The sequence below is a fragment of the Pongo pygmaeus genome, chromosome 20 (genome assembly GCF_028885625.2).
Source record: "Pongo pygmaeus isolate AG05252 chromosome 20, NHGRI_mPonPyg2-v2.0_pri, whole genome shotgun sequence".
In the NCBI taxonomy this organism is placed as follows: domain Eukaryota; kingdom Metazoa; phylum Chordata; class Mammalia; order Primates; family Hominidae; genus Pongo; species Pongo pygmaeus.
Window position 1 is genome coordinate 4,634,074 of NC_072393.2, and position 19,234 is coordinate 4,653,307.

General features: G+C 54.4%; 1 protein-coding gene, 1 long non-coding RNA gene and 2 other non-coding genes across 6 annotated transcripts in view; 2 read left to right on the forward strand and 2 right to left on the reverse strand.

The window, feature by feature from the left end:
• The window catches only part of DPP9 (dipeptidyl peptidase 9), a 50,472-nt gene extending 40,339 nt beyond the window's left edge, over window positions 1-10,133 (reverse strand). For 2 of the 3 annotated variants that reach the window (XM_054466400.2, XM_054466403.2), the window contains exons 1-4: window positions 9,971-10,097; window positions 8,808-8,860; window positions 6,167-6,257; window positions 155-411 (exon numbers count right to left, since the gene is read on the reverse strand). In XM_054466400.2, coding sequence (XP_054322375.1) covers window positions 155-411; window positions 6,167-6,222 — 313 coding nt within the window. In that variant the 5' untranslated portion in view covers window positions 6,223-6,257; window positions 8,808-8,860; window positions 9,971-10,097. Of the gene's footprint in view, window positions 1-154; window positions 412-6,166; window positions 6,258-8,807; window positions 8,861-9,970 lie in introns of all 3 variants that reach the window. The other variant, XM_054466405.2, reaches the window with a different exon arrangement.
• Window positions 10,124-11,481, forward strand: LOC129021211 (uncharacterized). The gene is made up of 3 exons (XR_008495963.2): window positions 10,124-10,239; window positions 10,900-10,989; window positions 11,407-11,481. It is a non-coding gene; the product is annotated as an uncharacterized LOC129021211 (long non-coding RNA).
• TRNAG-UCC (transfer RNA glycine (anticodon UCC)) lies at window positions 10,373-10,444 on the forward strand. The gene has a single exon. It is a non-coding gene; the product is annotated as a tRNA-Gly (tRNA).
• TRNAV-CAC (transfer RNA valine (anticodon CAC)) lies at window positions 10,915-10,987 on the reverse strand. Its single transcript has one exon. It is a non-coding gene; the product is annotated as a tRNA-Val (tRNA).
• Window positions 11,482-19,234: the final 7,753 nt, after the last annotated feature.

A 19,234-nucleotide genomic window follows, 5' to 3' on the forward strand; every position in this document is an offset into this window, starting at 1 on the left:
CCATCTGTGGCTGAGCCTCGAAGGACAGCATGCCCAGGGCCCAGCCATCCGAGCAGATCTTCCGACTCCTGTGGACCTCTGGGAACAGAGAGGACCAGGGAACCGCGGTCCCAGATGCTGTCCCCGCCCAGGCAGCCTGCAGGGCCCAGCTTACCCAGGTAGTAGAGGCGGTGGGAGTGGGGCCCGGACTCATCCGTCTTCTGCACAAACTGGAAGTCGTGGGGCGCCTTGTTGACAATGAGGCCCGAGTACTTGCGGCTGCCGTGGATGATGCTCCGGAGCCCATCCCACGAGTGCTTCTGCACCTGGAAGCGGGCAGCCGGGTCATCTGTGGCGGCTGTGTCGCCTCGGTCGGCCGTTGGGGTCCCAGTGGTGGCCATCCTCTCAGCCCCCTCAGAATTCAGCGAGAAGCTGCGGGGAGGAAGCAAAGACTATGAGAAAGGAGAACTGTTTTACCTACGAGCTGCCCCAATGCTGCCCCTTGCGAGGCACTCAGGTTCTTCCAGACGAGCCCCACCCCTGCTGCTTTCCCCACTCCCTAAACACGTCTTGGGTTGGTCCACCTCTCTCCATGTCACTAATGCTGCTAAGATTCAAGCCACCATCACCTCTCAAATGAATGATTTTTAAAAACGTTCTTCTTTTTGGAGATGGGGGTCTCAACTATGTTCCCCAGGCTGGTGTCAAACTCCTGGCCACAAGCAACCCTCCTGCGTCAGCCTCCCAAGTTGCTGGGATTGCAGGTGTGAGCTACCATGCTTGGCTTTGGCTGAATGACTGAAACCACCCCCCACCAGGATGTTCCACATCCACTGCCAAGACCCCATCACTTAAAACCCTTCCTGGTTTTCCACAGTCCCCGAGATAACAACCAGTCCACACCACCACCTCAAGGCTGCTGTCGACCCCTGCCAAGCCCTTGAATCTCATCCTCCTTATCCCCGTGACCCAGCCAAATGAGCCTTCACTCAGCCCTTCAAACAGGCCAAATTCCTTTCCACCGCAGGGCCTTTGCACATGCTGGCCCTCCTGCTCGGAGTGCATTTTTCCTCCCTTTGCTTAACGTCTTTGATATATATTTACATATATATACTTTTTTTTTTTTTTGAGACAGAGTCTTACTCTGTTGCCCAGGCTGGAGTGCAGTGGCGTGATCTCAGATCACTGCAGCCTCTGCCTCTTAGGTTCAAGCAATTCTCCTGCCTCAGCCTCCCAAGTAGCTGAGATTACAGGTGCCTGCCACCATGCCTAACTAATTTTTTTTGTATTTTTAGTAGAGACAGGGTTTCACTATGTTGGTCAGGCCGCTCTCGAACTCCTGACCTCAAGTGATCCACCTCCCTCAGCTTCCCAAAGTGCTGGAATTACAGGCGTGAGCCACTGCACCCAGCCTGCTTGACCAGCTTCTAATAAGATCTCAGCTGAAGTATTTGGCAGGCCCTCAGAAATCTTTCACACCATCCACGCTGAAGCTGGTCTTTCTGCTCATCTTTCACACGCCACCTGGCTGTCCCCCTCCCTCCACCTTCATCACAGCGGTTATTTGGGGGACCCCTGTCTCCCCCACGTCTGTCCCATTCACAGCTGTGCTCCCAGAACCTTACTTAGCTGGTGGCTGGCACATGGTAGGCATTCCACGGAGCACTGTGGAATGACTGTCACTGGGCCCGTGGGGAGACACGCTGGGTCTCGGGAGAGGCCCGGGAGTGAAGGAATGAAAATCCATCCTGGTCACCTGTGCTGTTGGCTTGCTGTCCAGCCGGGGAGATGCTTGGCCTTCACTGGAAGTTCCAGAGCCTCGGGATGTGGGAGGTGCAGGTGAAAGGGTGAATGGCACACCCTTCCCCAAAGAATATCCCACTTGCTCTTCCCACTCAGGACACTCTGGGTCCGCAAAGCAGCCACCGCGAGCGGCCGCTGCGGTGTCACAGCTCCCACCACCCCACTCCCGCCCTCGTCACTTAGCACACTCCTTGACCTGACTGGACCGGCCAGGCAAATATTTGTTTTACAGAAATCTAAACATGGCCGCAGTGACCCAGTTCTGCGAGAGCCAGTGGTCTGGAAAGGGTGGCACCGGGGCTGGTCTCGATTCCCTTTGTGGGCTCCAAGTGACTGCCGACCTTGCCAGAAGCCCTGTCCTCCAGGACCAACAGCTTGGCTTGGGGAAGTCGCTGCTTGCTTGGAGGAAGTGGGAAAACCCGCAGGAGTGGACAGCAGGGACTGGGTGTGAGAGAAGTAAAGGGCAGAGATGAGTGGGCCGCCTTGACTCTGCAGTGTGCCAGTTCCCGGAAGACTCTGCCTCTTGCCAAGAGGAGCCCCCACAGGGTGACCACTGCAAGAGAAAGGGCCCCAGCCCGCTTTGAGAGGGAAGGGGAGAAAGAGCTGCAAGGATGTCAATGAGCGCCTTTGAAAGATCAGGACTTGGCCCGGCGCGGTGGCTCACGCCTGTAATCCCAGCACTTTGGGAGGCCAAGGCGGGAGGATCATGAGGTCAGCAGATTGAGACCATCCTGGCTAACACGGTGAAACCCTGTCTCTACTAAAAATACAAAAAATTAGCCAGGCGTGGTGGCGGGCACCTGTAGTCCCAGCTACTCGGGAGGCTGAGGCGGGAGAATGGCGTGAACCCGGGAGGCGGAGGCGGGAGAATGGTGCTGCACTCCAGCCCGGGCGACAGAGCGAGACTCTGTCTGAGGGGAAAAAAAAAAAGAAAGATCACGACCTGCAATTGTCACCTCATTTGGGCCTTACTTGGGCTTGTGACAGCCCATTCTACAGGTGGGGAAACTGAGGCTGGGAGTTCATTGGAGCTCGCTCCCAATCAGAGCTGAGTGAATCAGCAAAAGGGGTTCAGAGGAGGCAGCCCGGCCCCCGGCCTCCCACTGAGATGCTGTGTGACAAGCCCAGCAATTACAGCAGGAAAAGCCACAGAGTGCAGCCCAGAGAGCTGCCCGTGCCATGCTCTGCGAGACACCCGCGTCCTATGGGAGCCCAGAGAGCTTCCCGTGCTCTGCGAGACACCCACGTCCTGTGGGAACCCAGAGAGCTGCCCGTGCCATGCTCTGCGAGACACCCGCGTCCTATGGGAGCCCAGAGAGCTGCCCGTGCTCTGCGAGACACCCGCGTCCTGTGGGAACCCAGAGAGCTGCCCGTGCTGTGCTCTGCGAGACACCCATGTCCTGTGGGAACCCAGAGAGCTGCCCGTGCTCTGTGAGACACCCATGTGGGAACCCAGAGAGACACCCATGTGGGAAGGTCCCGTAAGCCAAGGAGAGTAGAAGCCACCTCAGCATGGGACATACGAAAGGCTCATGGGGCAGAAGACCCCTTGGGAAGGTGGCTTCTGAGTATCACGGCTGTGGGCTGATTTCCGGAGGTCCCTCTCCAACTCGACCCCAAAGAAATGACAGGGGAAAATGCTTCCCTTGTTTCATCCTACTCCATCCAGGCAGGGCCAGCGTGTTCTGCTCTCCAGCCAGAAGGAGCACAGTTTGTTAGTTCAGCTCCTCCTGAGAGAAATAAAGACACGAACCAAAGGACATCAGCACTTACAGGGCTCTCAGGTCACACACACAGGATGGCCGCGCCCACTGCAGAGCTGCAGGTCCCCTCCAGGGCAGTGGGGAGCCACAAGCAGCGTTAGGCAGGAGCTGGGACCAGGACCGCCTGAGCACTCAAGAACCCACACTGCCCTGAGCACTGCTGGCAGCAAGCCCAGAAAACTGAGCCCGGGGAGCTCTTCTGAGCGGCCTAAGCACCCCTCTAAGCTGTGCTGCCCCAATTCAAGCCTGGCTCACGGCAGCAAAGAAAAAATGTGACCTTCGGAGCTCCCAAAGGGGCCACCCATAAGCTGAGAGCCTGCCCGGAAGCACTTATAGACCCGCGTGGCTTGTTTCCATTGCAAAGAACAATAAAAATTATCTTGCCTCTGATCACCACAGATAGCCCAAGAAGCAAAAATTCGATCCCGGAGATGAGAAATGAAATGAAACATCATGAGAAACTTCCAGGAATCTTCTGGATGTGGCTAGACTCTTTAGCTTGAGCTTCCAGACAGGCCAAGGCTTGGTGCTGGAGCCTGGCCCTCCGCTCACCTCTTTTCTACCCGGAGGCACAGCCTGGATTGCAGAGAGGCTGGCGAAAGAGTGAGGGAGCGAGGGCGAGCCTGTGATGGGCTTTCTCCACCTAGCACCACCCTATGCTGCGGCTCAGGGGAGTCAAGAGTTTACACAGCTGCAGAGATGAAAGCGGATTCCAGGCCACGAACTCAAGTCTACCTACTCCTTCCTTCGGCCAATCAGCTGGGTGCCTCTGCGGCCTGTGACACCACCAGCAAACAGCTCCAGATCTCCTAGCACGGTCTCTGTCACAGCTGGGTGGCAGATCTGTGATCTACTTTTTAAATTTTTCATTTTTTTTAAGAGATGGGGTCTTGCTATATTGCCCAGGCTGGTCTCAAACTCCTGGGCTCCAGCGATCCTGCAACCTCAGTCTAGCAAATAGCTGGGATGAGAGGGGTGCAAGCCACCGTGCCCAGCTCCAAAGCTCTGTGATCTCTGTGTCTGAGCTGGTGCTTTGGTGGCGAGCGGGGGCGGGGGAGTAGTCGGAGATGGGGGAAGTATTTGGACGTCTAGAAGGAACTGTAGATTCAGTGCTGACTGCGGTTCTGAGTTCAGGCTGACCACAAGGTGATAAGGCAGAAAGAAAGGCGGGAGCCCCTGGCTGGCGTGGGGCAAGGGGCGTATGGGGGTGGTGAGGACAGGGTCCTACCCATGCGCTGGATGGGGAAATGCCTCAAGGTGGACTTTGGGCAGCTGGCCTGGGCCAGGCAAGTGCCCGTGCAAGTGGGGGCTGCCAGGGAAACAGCACGCCACCCTCTGTCCTACCCAAACTGTCCCCAGCACCGCCTGGGCCTTTAGCTTTGATGAGCAACCTTTACAGAGTCACCCAGCAGCCTGCGCCCAGGTGAGACATGAAGTGTGTGCAGATAAGGGGAGGGACACAGATCCCCTTCAGTAACTGACCCCTAAGGCATGTGCCCACCAGACGCTGGGACCACCCGGTTTTAGAGCCCACGGCTGGGCCAATCATAGCCCTTCACACCGTCCCCATCTTCCCCGGTCCATTCTTCAATTCCCTTCCTGACTGAGCGTGCTCCATTAAAGCAAACAAGCCTACGAGTATTAGAAAATCAAATACTGAGATAGGTTCGCAGGATCGAGGAATTCCTACCGCCTTTTCATCTCGTGCCAGGCCCTGAGACGTGGAGTATACTGACTGCCCCGGGGGGTGCGTGTCTAACCACATTCCATCCACACCTGACTTTGGGGGACTTCTTCAGTTCTGGGATCCTCCTCATTTTCAGGACCAAAATAATGGGCTCAGGCTGGGCGCGGTGGCTCACACCTGTAATCCCAGCACTTTGGGAGGCCGAGGCGGGCAGATCACGAGATCAGGTGATCGAGACCATCTTGGCTAATGCGGTGAAACCCCATCTCTACTAAAAATACAAAAATTAGCCAGGTGTGGTGGCACGCATCTGTAGTCCCAGCTACTTGGGAGGCTGAGGCAGAAGAATGGCTTGAACCCGGGAGGTGGAGGTTGCAGTGAGCCAAGATCACGCCACTGCACTCCAGCCTGGGTGACAGAATGAGACTCCGTCTTAAATAAATAAATAAATAAAAATGGGCTCAGTGAGGTTGAATGGCCTGTCCAACGTCACCCAGAGAGGAAGGGGAGTGGAATCCCAGCCTCTTGGAGCCCAAAACCCACATCCTTACAGTGAGATCAGCGGTTCTCACCCAGGAATGATTCTGCCCCCAGCAAACACTTGGCAATGTCTGGAGACATCTGTGGTTGTCTCAACTGAGGGGAGCTCCTGGCATGAAGTGGGTGGAGGCCAGGGACGCTGCTCACCACCCCGAAGTGCCCGGGATGGCCCCACCCCAGAGAACATTCCAGCCCCAACGTCCACAGTGCTGAGGGGGAGACCCCGCACTACGCCACACTGCCTCCTCACTTGAAATAACCAGAACAGCCTTGGGGACGTGCTGGGGAAGCCAGGGGAGAGGGAAAGAAGGAGTCTTCCAGATCTTAGACTGTTGGGGAATTCCAGAAGCTGGGCCACATCCCCATGGATCAGGGCCTCCAAGGCCAGCCTCACCTTCTCCAACTTCCGGTGTTCTCCTTGTCCAGGCGCAGTTTCTTAACCTTCCGCATTAACCGCTCAGCTGACCTCAGGAGGGCAGGGGTGCCTGCAGGCAAGTGGGAGGAGAGACCAAAGGGCTGCAACCCCAGCAGGTGGGGAGTGGGCGCTCCTGCCCCCTTCGCCCCCTCCTCATTTCTCCAGGCAGCCCTCCAAGCCGGGAAGCACCCTGAAGCCAAGGGCATTCTGAAGAGATGATACTTCAGGCCCTGCCCTGAAATGCAGGAGATTCTGGGCATTTGCCAGAGACCGGCATCTTTCTCAACAGGAGGTTCCTTTCAAGGTGTGAAGTCCCTGGGAGTTTCAAGTGACTCCAGGGCCACCAGAGCACCTGCTGGAAACAGAAGAATCCCAAATTCCTCACTGTGGCCGTTCCCTGATGGCCCTGGTGACCTTGCCTACTCGCTTCGCCCTTGACCATGACCTTCGGCCACACTTGCCTCCTTCTTGTCCCTCAACACACCTGCTCGCTCCTAGCACACAGCTTCTGCACAACGCGCCCCCTGGCCTGAGATGCCAGTTCCCTGCTTTTGATATGACTTGCTCCTTCTTGCCCTGCGGCTCCTGATACCACCTCTTCAGAGGTCTTTCCTGAGCGCCCCATCTGAAGATGCTACCTGACTACCCCCATCACCACATCCAGATGCTGATACAATGGCCTGGACCATCATTCCAGTGGTCCCCTTCCCCAGGGAGAGTGGTTCTCAACTGGGGTGATTTGGCCCCTCAGGGGACAGTGGACAATGTCTGGAGACATTTGTGGCTGTCACAACTCGGGGGTGACCCTGGCATGGAGGGGGTGGAGCCCAGAGATGCTGCTTAGCACCCCACAGTGCCCAGGATGACCCACCCCAGAGAAGGATCCCACCTCAAATGTCAGCAATGCCAAGCTGGAGACCCCTGCATCCATTACTTGGGGAGAAACTTGAGTTCAACGCCTACGCTCATATTGATACTGGAATAAACTTCCCATGGAACAAGCATTCTAAACGAGGGGGACCCCCAGCTCCTGGGATTCACCTCCTTTCTCCCTCCCCACTCAGGATGAGGATTTCAGTGTGTGCAGCCTCCTGGGACCTTAGTAGGGCAGAGGATCATGGGACGCAGTCTCCTGGGGATCCATGGAATCCCCTAACCCAGGGGGTCTCTCATCTGGGGATAACTGGCCCCCCCCAGGGGACATTTTTGGTTATGATAACTGGGACGGTGAGGGGAGGCATGTGGCCGGTGGAGGCCAGCGATGCTGCTCAACCCCCTGCAGTGGACAGGACAGCCCCCCTCCAACTCCTCTGCCAAGAATGACCCAATCCTAAATATCAGTGGCAAGGCTGAGAAACCCTGCTGTGGGTAAGGGGGCACTCCCCACAGGAATGTCAGTTCCACAGGGCAGGCCACATCTATCCTGGTCCCAACAGATTGCCTGAGCTCAGACCATGCCTGGTCCTCAATAAACATTTCAGGTTGAATGAACGAGCTACTGTCCTTTCTTGGATGCTGTCTAAAGTCAAAGGGGCCCCTTGTTTGGTTGGTGCCCAACTACCTTCTCAGACAAGCCAGGTCCCATGATGCGCAGTTGCCCAAAGGCTTAAAGAAGAGAGGGCCAGCTGGGTACAGTGGCTCACGCCTTTAATCCCAGCACTTTGGGGGGCTGAGGTGGGCAGATCACCTGAGGTCAGGAGTTCGAGACCAGCCTGGCCAACATGGTGAAACCCCATCTCTACTAAAAATACAAAAATTAGCCGGCTGTGGTGGTGCAAGCCCGTAATCCCAGCTACTCAGAAGGCTGAGACAGAAGAATTGCTTGAACTCAGAAGGCGGAGGTTGCAGTGAACTAAGATCGTGCCACTGCACTCCAGCGGTGACAGAGCAAGGTTCTGTCTCAAAAACAAAAGAAGAAAGGGAAGCACATGGGGACAGGACTGAGATTGTAAGGGAAGAGGTTAAGCATAAAGTCACCACGAAAAATCACTGGCTACACTCTCAGTCCAGTGGTGAAAAGCGTGGGCTCTGGTCTCAGAGAGAAAGGTTCAAATCCTAACTCTGCCACTTCTGGGGAAGTCGCTGAACCTCTCTGAGCTTCCACTTCCCCAGCGAGAACATGGTACAACGGTATCTATACCTGGGGCCACCGAGGGAATTAAATGAGACTGCACACATACAGCTTTTAACAGTGTCTGATGTAGCACAAACTAAATGACAGCTAGCACTGTCAACTAAACAAGCTACTCAAAACCACAGGAAGGGGGAGACTCAAACTAAAGTCCTTTCAGAGCCAGAATCCACACCATTTACTGACCAGGTCAGGCAGTGTAGGCGGATACAGGCACCCCTCCACCAAATCCTGCTGAAATCAGCACTCTCCCCTTCCTCTCCTCAAAGCCTTCAAAAAGCTCCTTCCAGGGGCAGCTAGAGGGGGACAGGGGTGGAAAGAAAAGCCTCCAGCAGGCGCACAAAAAACTGCAGCCACTGCCCTGCGGAGGACAACCACCCAGAGCCATAGAAAACCATTTCCTGCCAATCTCTATATTCTAGAGCAGGCAAAGGAATCCACCAGCCCACACCCCAGCCTTCCTGGCTGCCAAACCCCAGCACAACTGACCTTCTAAAGGGTCCAGAGAGCTTCCATTCCAGCTGCAGGCGTGGGACACAGACCTTTATAGGATAAACATGTCATGAACGTGGCAGGTTAATGGAAGCACCGGACAGCCCTATTCAGCCTCCCCCACTCAGGAGCTGCAGACTGTCAGGCCCGATTCTACCTGGCTACATTCTAGCTCTGCCTGGAAGCCTTGCAGCACTGTCTGCACGCCCTGGACAGAATCTGGGAGAGAAGCCATCCCACGGGCCCCGATTCCCCTGGGACCCAGCGGAGGAACGCAGGGATTGGTGCCTACGGTCCACACCTCCTGGGCTTTAGTCCCAGCTCCTCGAAAGCAGGTTGGTTCTTGCCGGGGAGACAAGTGACTTCCTCCTGGGGCCCCTGGGGAAGACCAGGGTGTGGGGGCCAAGGGAATAGACCACTTTTGAAGGCGCAGAGCAGCGTGGACAGGGAAGTGTCAGGGCTGGCCTAAGGCTGTGTGGGAAGAAGGTGGGCGGTTGGACAGGCCTGAGAAGGGAGGCTGAGAGAAGGGGGCTGGACCCTTGGAAGACAGCTATGCTAACCACTACACCACCAACGCCTCGGCAGGAAAAAGAGTCTCTGGATACCCTTAATAGAAGGATCAAGTGGGGTTGAGGATCAGGACTGGGTCGGGGAAGACCAAGCCTTGGGGCGAAGGTTGGGGGAAGTGGTAAAGGGGTGAGGACAGGATGCAGATCGAGGGAGATGGCCTCTGTGCACATACAGTATTTGCATGGGGAGAGGGAGAAGATCGGGACCTCCAGCGCCTGCACGAAAGGGGAGAGGATGTCAAGGTCTGCAGCAGCGAGGGCGTTCTTGGGTGCGGCCACCTCCGGAAGGGGTCAGAGCCTGGTGGCCTGGGCAGCAACGGGATGGGTGGGGAAGCCCGTCAGGGAAGGGGAGAAACTGGGAGGTGGCCTGGCCAGCGCAGGAATCGGGGAGGGAAAGAAGGTGGAGGAGGGCCTGGGGCGGAGGGGAAACGAGGCAGGGGGCCGGAGAGACCCACAGACGGGTGCATGGAGGCGCCAGGGTGTGGGGAGGCCAGGCGATGGCGCGGGCAGGGTCAGGGCCGAGGCGGGGCCGGTCAATGGCGGGTTCAGGGTCGCGGCCGGGGCGGGACGAGGCGCGCGGGCGCTGCTCACCGGGACGTGGGGCGGCGGCCGGGCTGGGCAGGTCGTCCCGGGGCCAGCGGCGCCTCACGGTCGCGGCTCCATGCCCGGGACTGCGGCCCCGGAAGTGGCGGGCGCGGGGGACTACAGCGGCGGCGGACACAGGGGACCCGCCGGCTCAGGCACCTTTGACCCGGAAGTTGCGCGCACAGGCGGCGGCCTGGGATTGGACACCACCAGGCACGTACCAAGGCGTCCCCGGCGCCTGGGGGAGAGCCCGAGGCGCGGAGCGGCGGCCTAAGGTGCGTAACGCCCCAGTGAACGACATCTTCCGGTGGGTTAGGGAGAGACACCCCCGTGTGACTTGGTATCGTTCAGTCAAACCCATGATCCTCCACTATTAAGGATATCCGGAGAGCGCGTGTTTCTCGAGAGGCGTTGGTGGTATAGTGGTTAGCATAGCTGCCTTCCAAGCAGTTGACCCGGGTTCGATTCCCGGCCAACGCATGCGGTTTTACATTTTACGAGTTTGAAATTTTCATCTTAATTTTGAGACGGAGTCTCGCTCGGTCGCCCAGGCTGGAGTGCAGTGGCGCTATCTCAGATCACTGCAATCACCACCTCCCAGGTTCAAGCGATTCTCCTGCCTCAGCCTCCCAAGCATCTGTGATTACAAGCGCACGCCACCACGCCCAGCAAATTTTTGTATTTTTAGTAGAGATGGGGTGGGGCGGGGGGGCGGTTCACCATTTTGGCCAGGCTGGTCTCGAACTCTGACTTTCGGTGATCCGCCCTCTTCGGCCTCCCAAAGTGCTGGGATTACAGGCGTGAGCCATCGCGCACGGAAAATTTTTTAAAATTCCATAAAAATGTGTAAAAGGAAGGAGGAAGGCAGAAGAGAAAAAACGGGACTAGAATCGCTCTTTTGGTGAATTTCAAATAGCATATTACTCTCCGGTTAGGAAAAACAGCAGATTTGTTTCCGCCCGGGATCGAACCGGGGACCTTTCGCGTGTGAGACGAACGTGATAACCGCTACACTACGGAAACCGGTAAGAGCTGTCGTTCTTTAAACTCTTATATAGAGATAATGTTGCAGAGATAGTTACGTTGTCGCACCAAACACTGGCTACAGTCAGCTAAGGCAATATCCGCTCTTCCTAAATATCTGCTATTCTACTAGATACAGTAGAGACCAAAAGAAGGAAAACAAGGAAGACAAAAATCCAATAAACACCATTTCCAACACACCCATCCACCCACACACACGTTTATCACTTTATCATAAATCCACCTTCCATTGAAACAATGCAAGTCAAATGGCCCACAAACCCATCCGGGGTGAAATGAAACTTTTCATCTCATAGATAAAATCTATACTTGATATAACATTAGTTTCTGCAGATATTCACCATTTTGCTTTAGATCAAACTACCTTTGCGTGTGTGTTTTGTTTTTTGTTTTTTTAGAGAGAGTCTCGTTCTGTCGCCTAGGCTGGAGTGCAGTGGTACGATCATCCCTCCCTGCAGCCTCCACCTCCTGGGTTCAAGCGATCCTCCCACCTCAGCCTCCTGGGTAGCTTGGACCACAGGTGTGGACCACCACGCCTGGCTACATTTTTAAAAATGCGTTTGGTAGAGACGGTGCCTTATAGCTGGGACTACAGGCGTGTGCAACCACTCCCAGCTAACTTTTGTATTTTTTGTAGAGACTAGAGGGCCTACACTATGTTGCCCAGGCTGCTTTCCAACTCCTGACCTCAACGTGATTCGCCCGCCTGCAGCCTCCCAAAGTGCTGGGATTACAGGCATGAGCCACCGCGCCCGACCCCAACTACACTGTAAAAGAGCTTTCTGAAAAGAAAAACTGTGTGTGTATGTGTTTACACGCTAAATGCAGGAAATTTAGGAGGAAAAACAGAAGATAATTAAAATGTAATTAAAATGGCTTTTCATCTCACCACCCAGAGCGTGTTACACGTTAAAGCAATCTGTTTTCCCTCCCTCCCTTCCCTCCCCTCCCCCTCCCCCCTCTCCCCTCCCTCCCCTCCCTCCCCTCCCTCCCCTCCCTCCGTTCCCTCCGGGTTACACGTTAAAGCAATCTCTTTTCCCTCCCTCCCTTCCTTCCCTCCCCTCCCTTCCCTCCCTCCCTTCCTTCCCTCCCCTCCCTTCCCTCCCTCCCCTCCCTCCCTTCCCCCTTCCCTCCCCTCCCTTCCCCCCTTCCCTCCCCTCCCTCCCTCCCTTCCCCCCTTCCCTCCCCTCCCTCTCTCCCTTCCTTCCCCCCTTCCCTCCCCTCCCTCCCTCCCTCCCTTCCCTCCCCTCCCCTCCCCTCCCTTCCCTCCCTTCCCTCCAGGAGGAAAAACAGAAGATAATTAAAATGGCTTTTCATCTCACCACCCAGAGCGTGTTACACGTTAAAGCAATCTGTTTTCCCTCCCTCCCCTCCCTCCCCTCCTCCGATGGAGTTTTGCTCCTGTTGCCCAGGCTGGAATGTAGTAGCGCAATCTCAGCTCACTACAACCTCCGCCCCCCGGATTCAAGCGATTCTCCTGCCTCAGCCTCCCAAGTAGCAGGGATTACAGGCACCCGCCTGCCTCAGCCTCCCAAGTAGCGGGGATTACAGGCACCCGCCACCACGCTTGGCTACATTTTGTATTTTTACTAAAGACAGGGTTTTGCCATGTTGGTCAGGGCTGGTCTCGAACTCATGACCTCAAGAGATCCGCCCGCCTCAGTCTCCCAGAGTGCTGGGATTACAGGCGTGCGCCACCACGCCAGGCCTCTTTATTTTCTTAAAGAGACAGTAGAAAAGGTGGGAAGATAATGGCAAGAATTTAGAATGAGACTGCTGTAAAATTCCGCACACCCTCACTCCTGCGGGGCTGGGATTAGGGTGAGGAGACTAAAGCATTGTAAGGCACTGGCACCAGGTGCAAAAATTAAGGAGGTGCCAAAAAACTCAATAATCAAGATAAATAATATTTCAATACATCTTTTTTTTTTCTCTTTCTCTGTTGTCGCCGGAGTACAGTGGCACAATCTTGACTTAATGCAACCTCCACCTCCCAGGTTCAAGCTATTCTCGTGCCTCAGCCTCCCTAGTAGCTGGGATTACAAACATGAGCCACTATGCCAGGCTAATTTTTGTATTTTTCGTAGAGACGGGATTCCACCATGTTGGCCAGGCTGGTCTTGAACTTCCGAGCTCAAGTGATACGCCCGCCTCCGCCTCCCAAAGTGCTGGGATTACAGGCGTGAGCCACCGCACCCCCCCGTAATATTCTTTCAAAAATTGGTCGGGCGCGGTGACTCACGCCTGTAACCCCAGCACTTTGAGAAGCTGAGGCGGGCGGATCACGAGGTCAGGAGATCGAGACCATCCTGGCTAACATGGTGAAACCCCGTCTGTACTAAAAATACAAAAAATTAGCAGGGCGAGGTGGCGCATGCCTGTAGTCCCAGCTACTCGGGAGGCTGAGGCAGGAGAATGGCGTGAACCCGGGAGGCGGAGCTTGCAGTGAGCGGAGATCGCGCCACTGCACTCCAGACTGGGCGAGAGCGAGACTCTGTCTCAGAAAAAAATAATAATAATAATTATTATTATTATTGGTTGGCCAGGAGCGGTGGCTCACGCCTGTAATCCCGGCACTTTGGGAGGCCGAGACGGGCGGATCACGAGATCAGGAGATCGAGACCATCCTGGCTAAAACGGTGAAACTCCTTCTCTACTAAAAATACAAAAAATTAGCCGGGCGTGGTGGAGGGCGCCTGTAGTCCCAGCTACTCGGGAGGCTGAGGCAGGAGAATGGCGTGAACCTGGGAGGCAGAGCTTGCAGTGAGTGGAGATCGCGCCACTGCCCTCCAGCCTGGGTGACAGTGAGACTCTGTCTCTAAATAAATAAATAAATAAATAAATAAATAAAATTAATTACTGGTAAATAACTCCATCATGAACAAATTGTCAAAAGTTTCCATTGAGACAGGTTTTGGTAGAGATTTGCCAAACTCTATTGGAGTCTAAAATGTGTGCCTCTCTGTGCCTGTTTTTATGTGTTTTGAGGGGTTTTGGGGTGTTTTTGAGACAGGGTCTCACTCTGTCACCCAGGCTGGAGTGCGGTGGTGCAATCACAGCTCACTGCAGCCTCGACCTCCTGGGATCAAGGGATCCTCCCACCACAGCCTCCCGTGTAGCTGGGACCACAGGTGGGTGCCACCATGCCTGGCTAATTTTTAAAAAATTTTTTAGTAGAGATAGGGTCTCGCTATCTCTCCCAAGCTGGTCTTAAACTCCTGCGCTGGAGCAATCCTCCCGACTTGGCTTCCCAAAGTGCTAGGATTACAAGGCTGAGCCACTATCCCTGTCCTGATTTTATGTATTTTAATGGTGATTTCTCTCAGAATGCTGTTGAAACCATATTGAAACATTAAAAGTAGATATATTAAAACTCACATTAAGAATGTATTCTAGGCCAGGCGAGGTGGCTCATGCCTGTAATCCCAGCACTTTGGGAGGCCAAAGCGGGTGGATCACTGGAGGTCAGGAGTTCGAGACCAGCCCGGCCAACATGGCTAAAACCCGTCTCTACTAAAAATACAAAATTAGCCGGGGGTGGTGGCACGCTCCTGTGAGCCTAGCTACTTGGAAGGCTCAGGCAGGAGAATAGCTTGAATTCAGGAGGCGGAGCTTGCAGTGAGCTGAGATCTCGCCACTGCACTCCAGCCTGGGCAACAAGTAAGACCTCTGTCTCAAAAAAAAAAAAAGACTGTATTCTAGCATGGGCAGCATAGCAAAACCCCATCTCTACAAAAAATATAAAAACTAGCTGGGTGTGGTGGTGCACGCCTGTAGTTCCAGCTACTCGGGAGGCTGAGGCGGGAGGATTGCTTGAGCCCAGGAGGTCAAGGCTACAGTGAGCCATGATCATGACAAGCACTCCAGCCTGAGTGGTAGAGTGAGACCTTGTCAAAAACAACAACAACAACAAAACAACAACTCACTATGATAATTGTGCTTTTCTGGCTTTTTTTTTTTTTTGAGACAGAGACGGAGTCTCGCTCTGTTGCCCAGGCTGGAGTGCAGTGGTGCTATCTTGGCTCACTGCAAACTCCACCTCCCAGGTTCATGCCATTCTCCTGCCTCAGCCTCCCGAGTAGCTGGGACTACAGGCGCCCACTACCACGCCAGGCTAATTTTTTGTATTTTTAGTAGAGATGGGGTTTCACCGTGTTAGCCAGGATGGTCTCGATCTCCTGACCTCGTGATCCACCTGCCTCCGCCTCCCAAAGTGCCGGGATTACTAGGTGTGAGCCACCGTGCCCAACCAGTGGCTTTTTTTTTTTTTTTTTTTTGTATTTTTTTTTTAGATGGAGTCTCGCTCTTGTCCCCGAGGCTGGAGTGCAATGGCACGATCTCTGCTCACTACAACCTCCACCTTCCGGATTCAAGCTATTCTCCTGCCTCAGCCTCCAGAGTAGCTGGGATTACAGGCACCCGCCACCACGCCCAGTTAATTTTTGTATTCTTAGTAGAGACAGGGTTTCACCATGTTGGCCAGGCTGGTGTCGAACTCCTGACCTCAGGTGATCCACCCGCCTTGGCCTCCTAAAGTGCTGGGATTACAGGCATGAGCCACTGCGCAGAGCCCATGTTCCCTTTTTATAAGGACATCCATGATACTAGACTACAGCCCACCCTAATGATCTCATTTTAACTTCATTGCCTTTGTGAAGACCCTATCTCCAAATAGGGTCATGTTCTTAGATACTCAGGGGTTAGAATTCTGATTTATCTTTTAGGGGAGTGGGACACAAGAGAGGGATTAGCCATTGTTTGATGAATTGCAACTAATTAACCAATCCCCTACTGTCGGAATTCTAATGCTTCCCTGTTAACTAAGCTGCCAGGAAATCCCGGTTGCTACCATTTATCATAATGTTGCCTATTTACGGTCTGTTTCTGCTTAGAGCAAAACCCACTGAAACTAATGAGATGTCCTCATTCTCCAGTTCCACTTTCTCTTCTCCAATTATCTTTTTGTTTTGTTTTGAGACAGTCTCGCTCTGTCCCCCAGGCTGGAGTGCAATGGGGCAATCGTGGCTCACTGTAACCTCCGCCTCCTGTGTTTAATCAATTCTGGTGCCTCAGCCTCCCGAGTAGCTGGGATTCCAGGCGTGCCACCATGCCCAGCTAATTTTTGTATTTTTAGTAGAGATAGGTTTTCACCATGTTGGCCAGGCGGATCTCGAATTCATGACCTCAGGTGATCCACCGGCCACGGCCTCCCAAAGTGCTGGGATTACAGGCATGAGCCACCGCACCCCGCCTCCAATTCTATTTTGAGCTAAGGTAACTATACACCTGGCTTTGGCTAGGACGGTCCCAGTTTATGCCCCCACCCCCTCAGTGCCCCCTTTCTTGCTCAAAAGTGTCTTGATTGACCGGGCGCGGCGGCTCACGCCTGTAACTCCAGCACTTTGGGAGGCCGAGGTCTGCGGATCACCTGAGGTCTGGAGTTGGAGACCCGCCTGGCCAACATGGCGAAACCCCATCTCTACAAAAATACAAAAATTAGCCCGGCATGGTGGTGTGAGCCTGTAATCCCGGCTACTTAGGAGGCTGAGGCTGGAGAATCTCTTGAACCCGGGAGGCAGAAGTTGCAGTGAGCCGAGATCGCACCATTGCACTCCAGCCTGGGCGGCAGGGCAAGACTCCATCTCAAAAAAAAAAGGGGTCCTGATTTTGACTATAAATTATAGGGTCGCTCTGTCTTGAGCTTGAACACAGTCAGACTGCCGCATCCACCACTCCCCAGAAACTCTTCTCACTGATGACCCTCCTGCATCCGGTTCCAAGGTCAGTCTCTCCCTCCCAGTCCTCTCCATGTTGTCTGACCCACCAGATCCCTCCTGCTCCGGGGAGCTCTGTCCTCAGACCATGCACTTCCCTCCCACCTGTCTAGAACATCCTTCAGTCTTCCCTTCTCTCCATTGCTGGCCAAGGGCTGGGTCCTCCAGCCTCCTCCCTCCTCCACCCACACCCCTCCCCAGCGGGCTCCAAACCCCTTCTACAGCCAGCATCGCCCACAGCCCCGTCTCCAGCCTGAGTCTCCCTTGAAGTCCAGACTCTGCTCAGCAGCCCCTGATGTCTCCACATGGGGGGCTCATGGGGTCTCACATTCAACACAGTCACATTGGGCCCAACTGGACCCCCAAACCATTCCTCCCATGTCCACCACCTAGGCTGAGGGCAGGTCCGTCCTTCCAGGGACTCAGCCAGAACCTGGGAGTCACCCTGGGCCCCTACTCTCCCACCCATATCCAATCACTCCATAAATTTGATTAACACTGCTTTCAAAATGCACCTAGATAGGCCGGGCGCAGTGGCTCACGCCTGTAATCCCAGCACTGTGGGAGACCCAGGTGGGCAGATCACCTGAGGTCAGGAGTTCGAGACCAGCCTGACCTACATGGAGAAACCCTGTCTCTACTAAAAATACATAGCCGGCCGTGGTGGCATGTGCCTGTAATCCCAGCTACTCGGGAGGCTGACACAGGAGAACTGATTGAACCGAGGAGGCAGAGGTTGCGGTGAGCCAAGATCGCGCCATTGCACTCCAGACTGGGCAAATAGAGTGAAACTCTGTCTCAAAAAAACAAAAATGCACCTAGAATCTAATCACTGCTTTCCCACTCAGTGCCTGTTCCCTGGTCCAGCCTCCAGCACAGCTCACCTGGGCCAACACAGTCACCCCTACCTGGACCCCAGTTCCTGCCCTCACCCCCCACAGGCTGTCTCCCCACCAGCAGCCACCAGAGGGTGCTTTTGAGCCCCTGAGTCACGTCCTATTCCTCCTCTGCCCACAACCCTCCATGGCTCCCACCTCTCTCAGGGTCAAAGCTCAAGTCCTCCCCATGTCTCACCAGGTCTGGCATGACCTGCCCCATCCCCTCCCTGCCCTCTCCTCTTCCCTTTCTCCCCCTTGCTCACTCTGCTCCTCCTTGCTGTTCCTCCAACACACCAGGGGAGGTCCCTGCCACAGGGCCTTTGCACAGGCTGTGCCCTCTGGTGGACCCAGGTATTTCCAAGGCTCACTCCCTCTCTTCCTTCAAACCTTGGTTCCAAGGTTACCTCCTCAGAGGGCCTTTCCTGCCTGAGCCTGGCTAAGTGGTAGCCTGTCCTACCTGACCTTGGAACTCACAAACTTGGTACCTATCATTTAAGCATGTCCTTCCAGGGCAGCGCAGTGGCTCACGCCTGCAGTCCCAGTACTTTGGGAGGCTGAGGGTGGCAGATAGCTTGAGGCCAGGAGTTCAAGACCAGCCTAACCAATACACTGAAACCCTGCCTCTACAAAAAAAAAAAAAAAATACAGAAATTGGCCAGGCATGGTGGTGCATGCCTGTAATCCCAGCTACTTGGGAGGCTGAAGCAAGAGAATCGCTTGAACCTGGGAGGGGGAGGTTGCAGTGAGCTGAGATCACGCCACTGCACTCCAGCCTGGGTGACAGAGCAAGACTCTGTCTCAAAAAAATAAAAATAAAGATGTCCTCCCAATGGCTTTTTAGTCTCTGAAATAATCACATTTGTAGATCTGTTTGCTAATTTCTCCTCCATTTCCCTAGCCAGGCTATGAGCTTCACTAGCAGTATTTTTTGTTATTTATTTTAGTCCATTTTGTTTCCTATTGTGTCACTAAGTCTCAGTAAACATTTGTTGAAATTATGAACAAATGCACAGCCAGCCAAAGGAGAGAAAAGGCCTGGGGTTTGGAGATGGTAGTGAAGTAATACAGGTGGACTTCCTGGTGGAGGGGGCGAACCTGGGAGAACATGTTACCTCCCCCAGAAGCCCCATCAAGGCCTGGGAACTCATTAATCTGCCAAAAACCAACCAACCAAACAAACAAACCAAACACTCCTTTAAAACTTTTTCTTGGGGCCGGGCGCGGTGGCTCAGGCCTGTAATCCCAGCACTTTGGGAAGCCAAGGTGGGCGGATCACTTGAGGTGAGGAATTTGAAACCCACCTGGCCAACGTGGTAAAACCCCCTCTCTACCAAAAATACCCAAATTAGTCAGGCGTGGTGGCGCGCGCCTGTAGTCCCAGCTACTCGGGAGGCTGAGGCAGGAGAACGGCGTGAACCCGGGAGGCGGAGCTTACAGTGAGCTGAGATCGCGCCACTGTACTCCAGCCTGGGTGACAGAGCGAGACTCCGTCTCAAAAAAATGAACAAATAAAAATAAAAATAAATACAAATAAAATAAAATAAATAAAATAAAATGGTTTCTTGGGTCCTTGA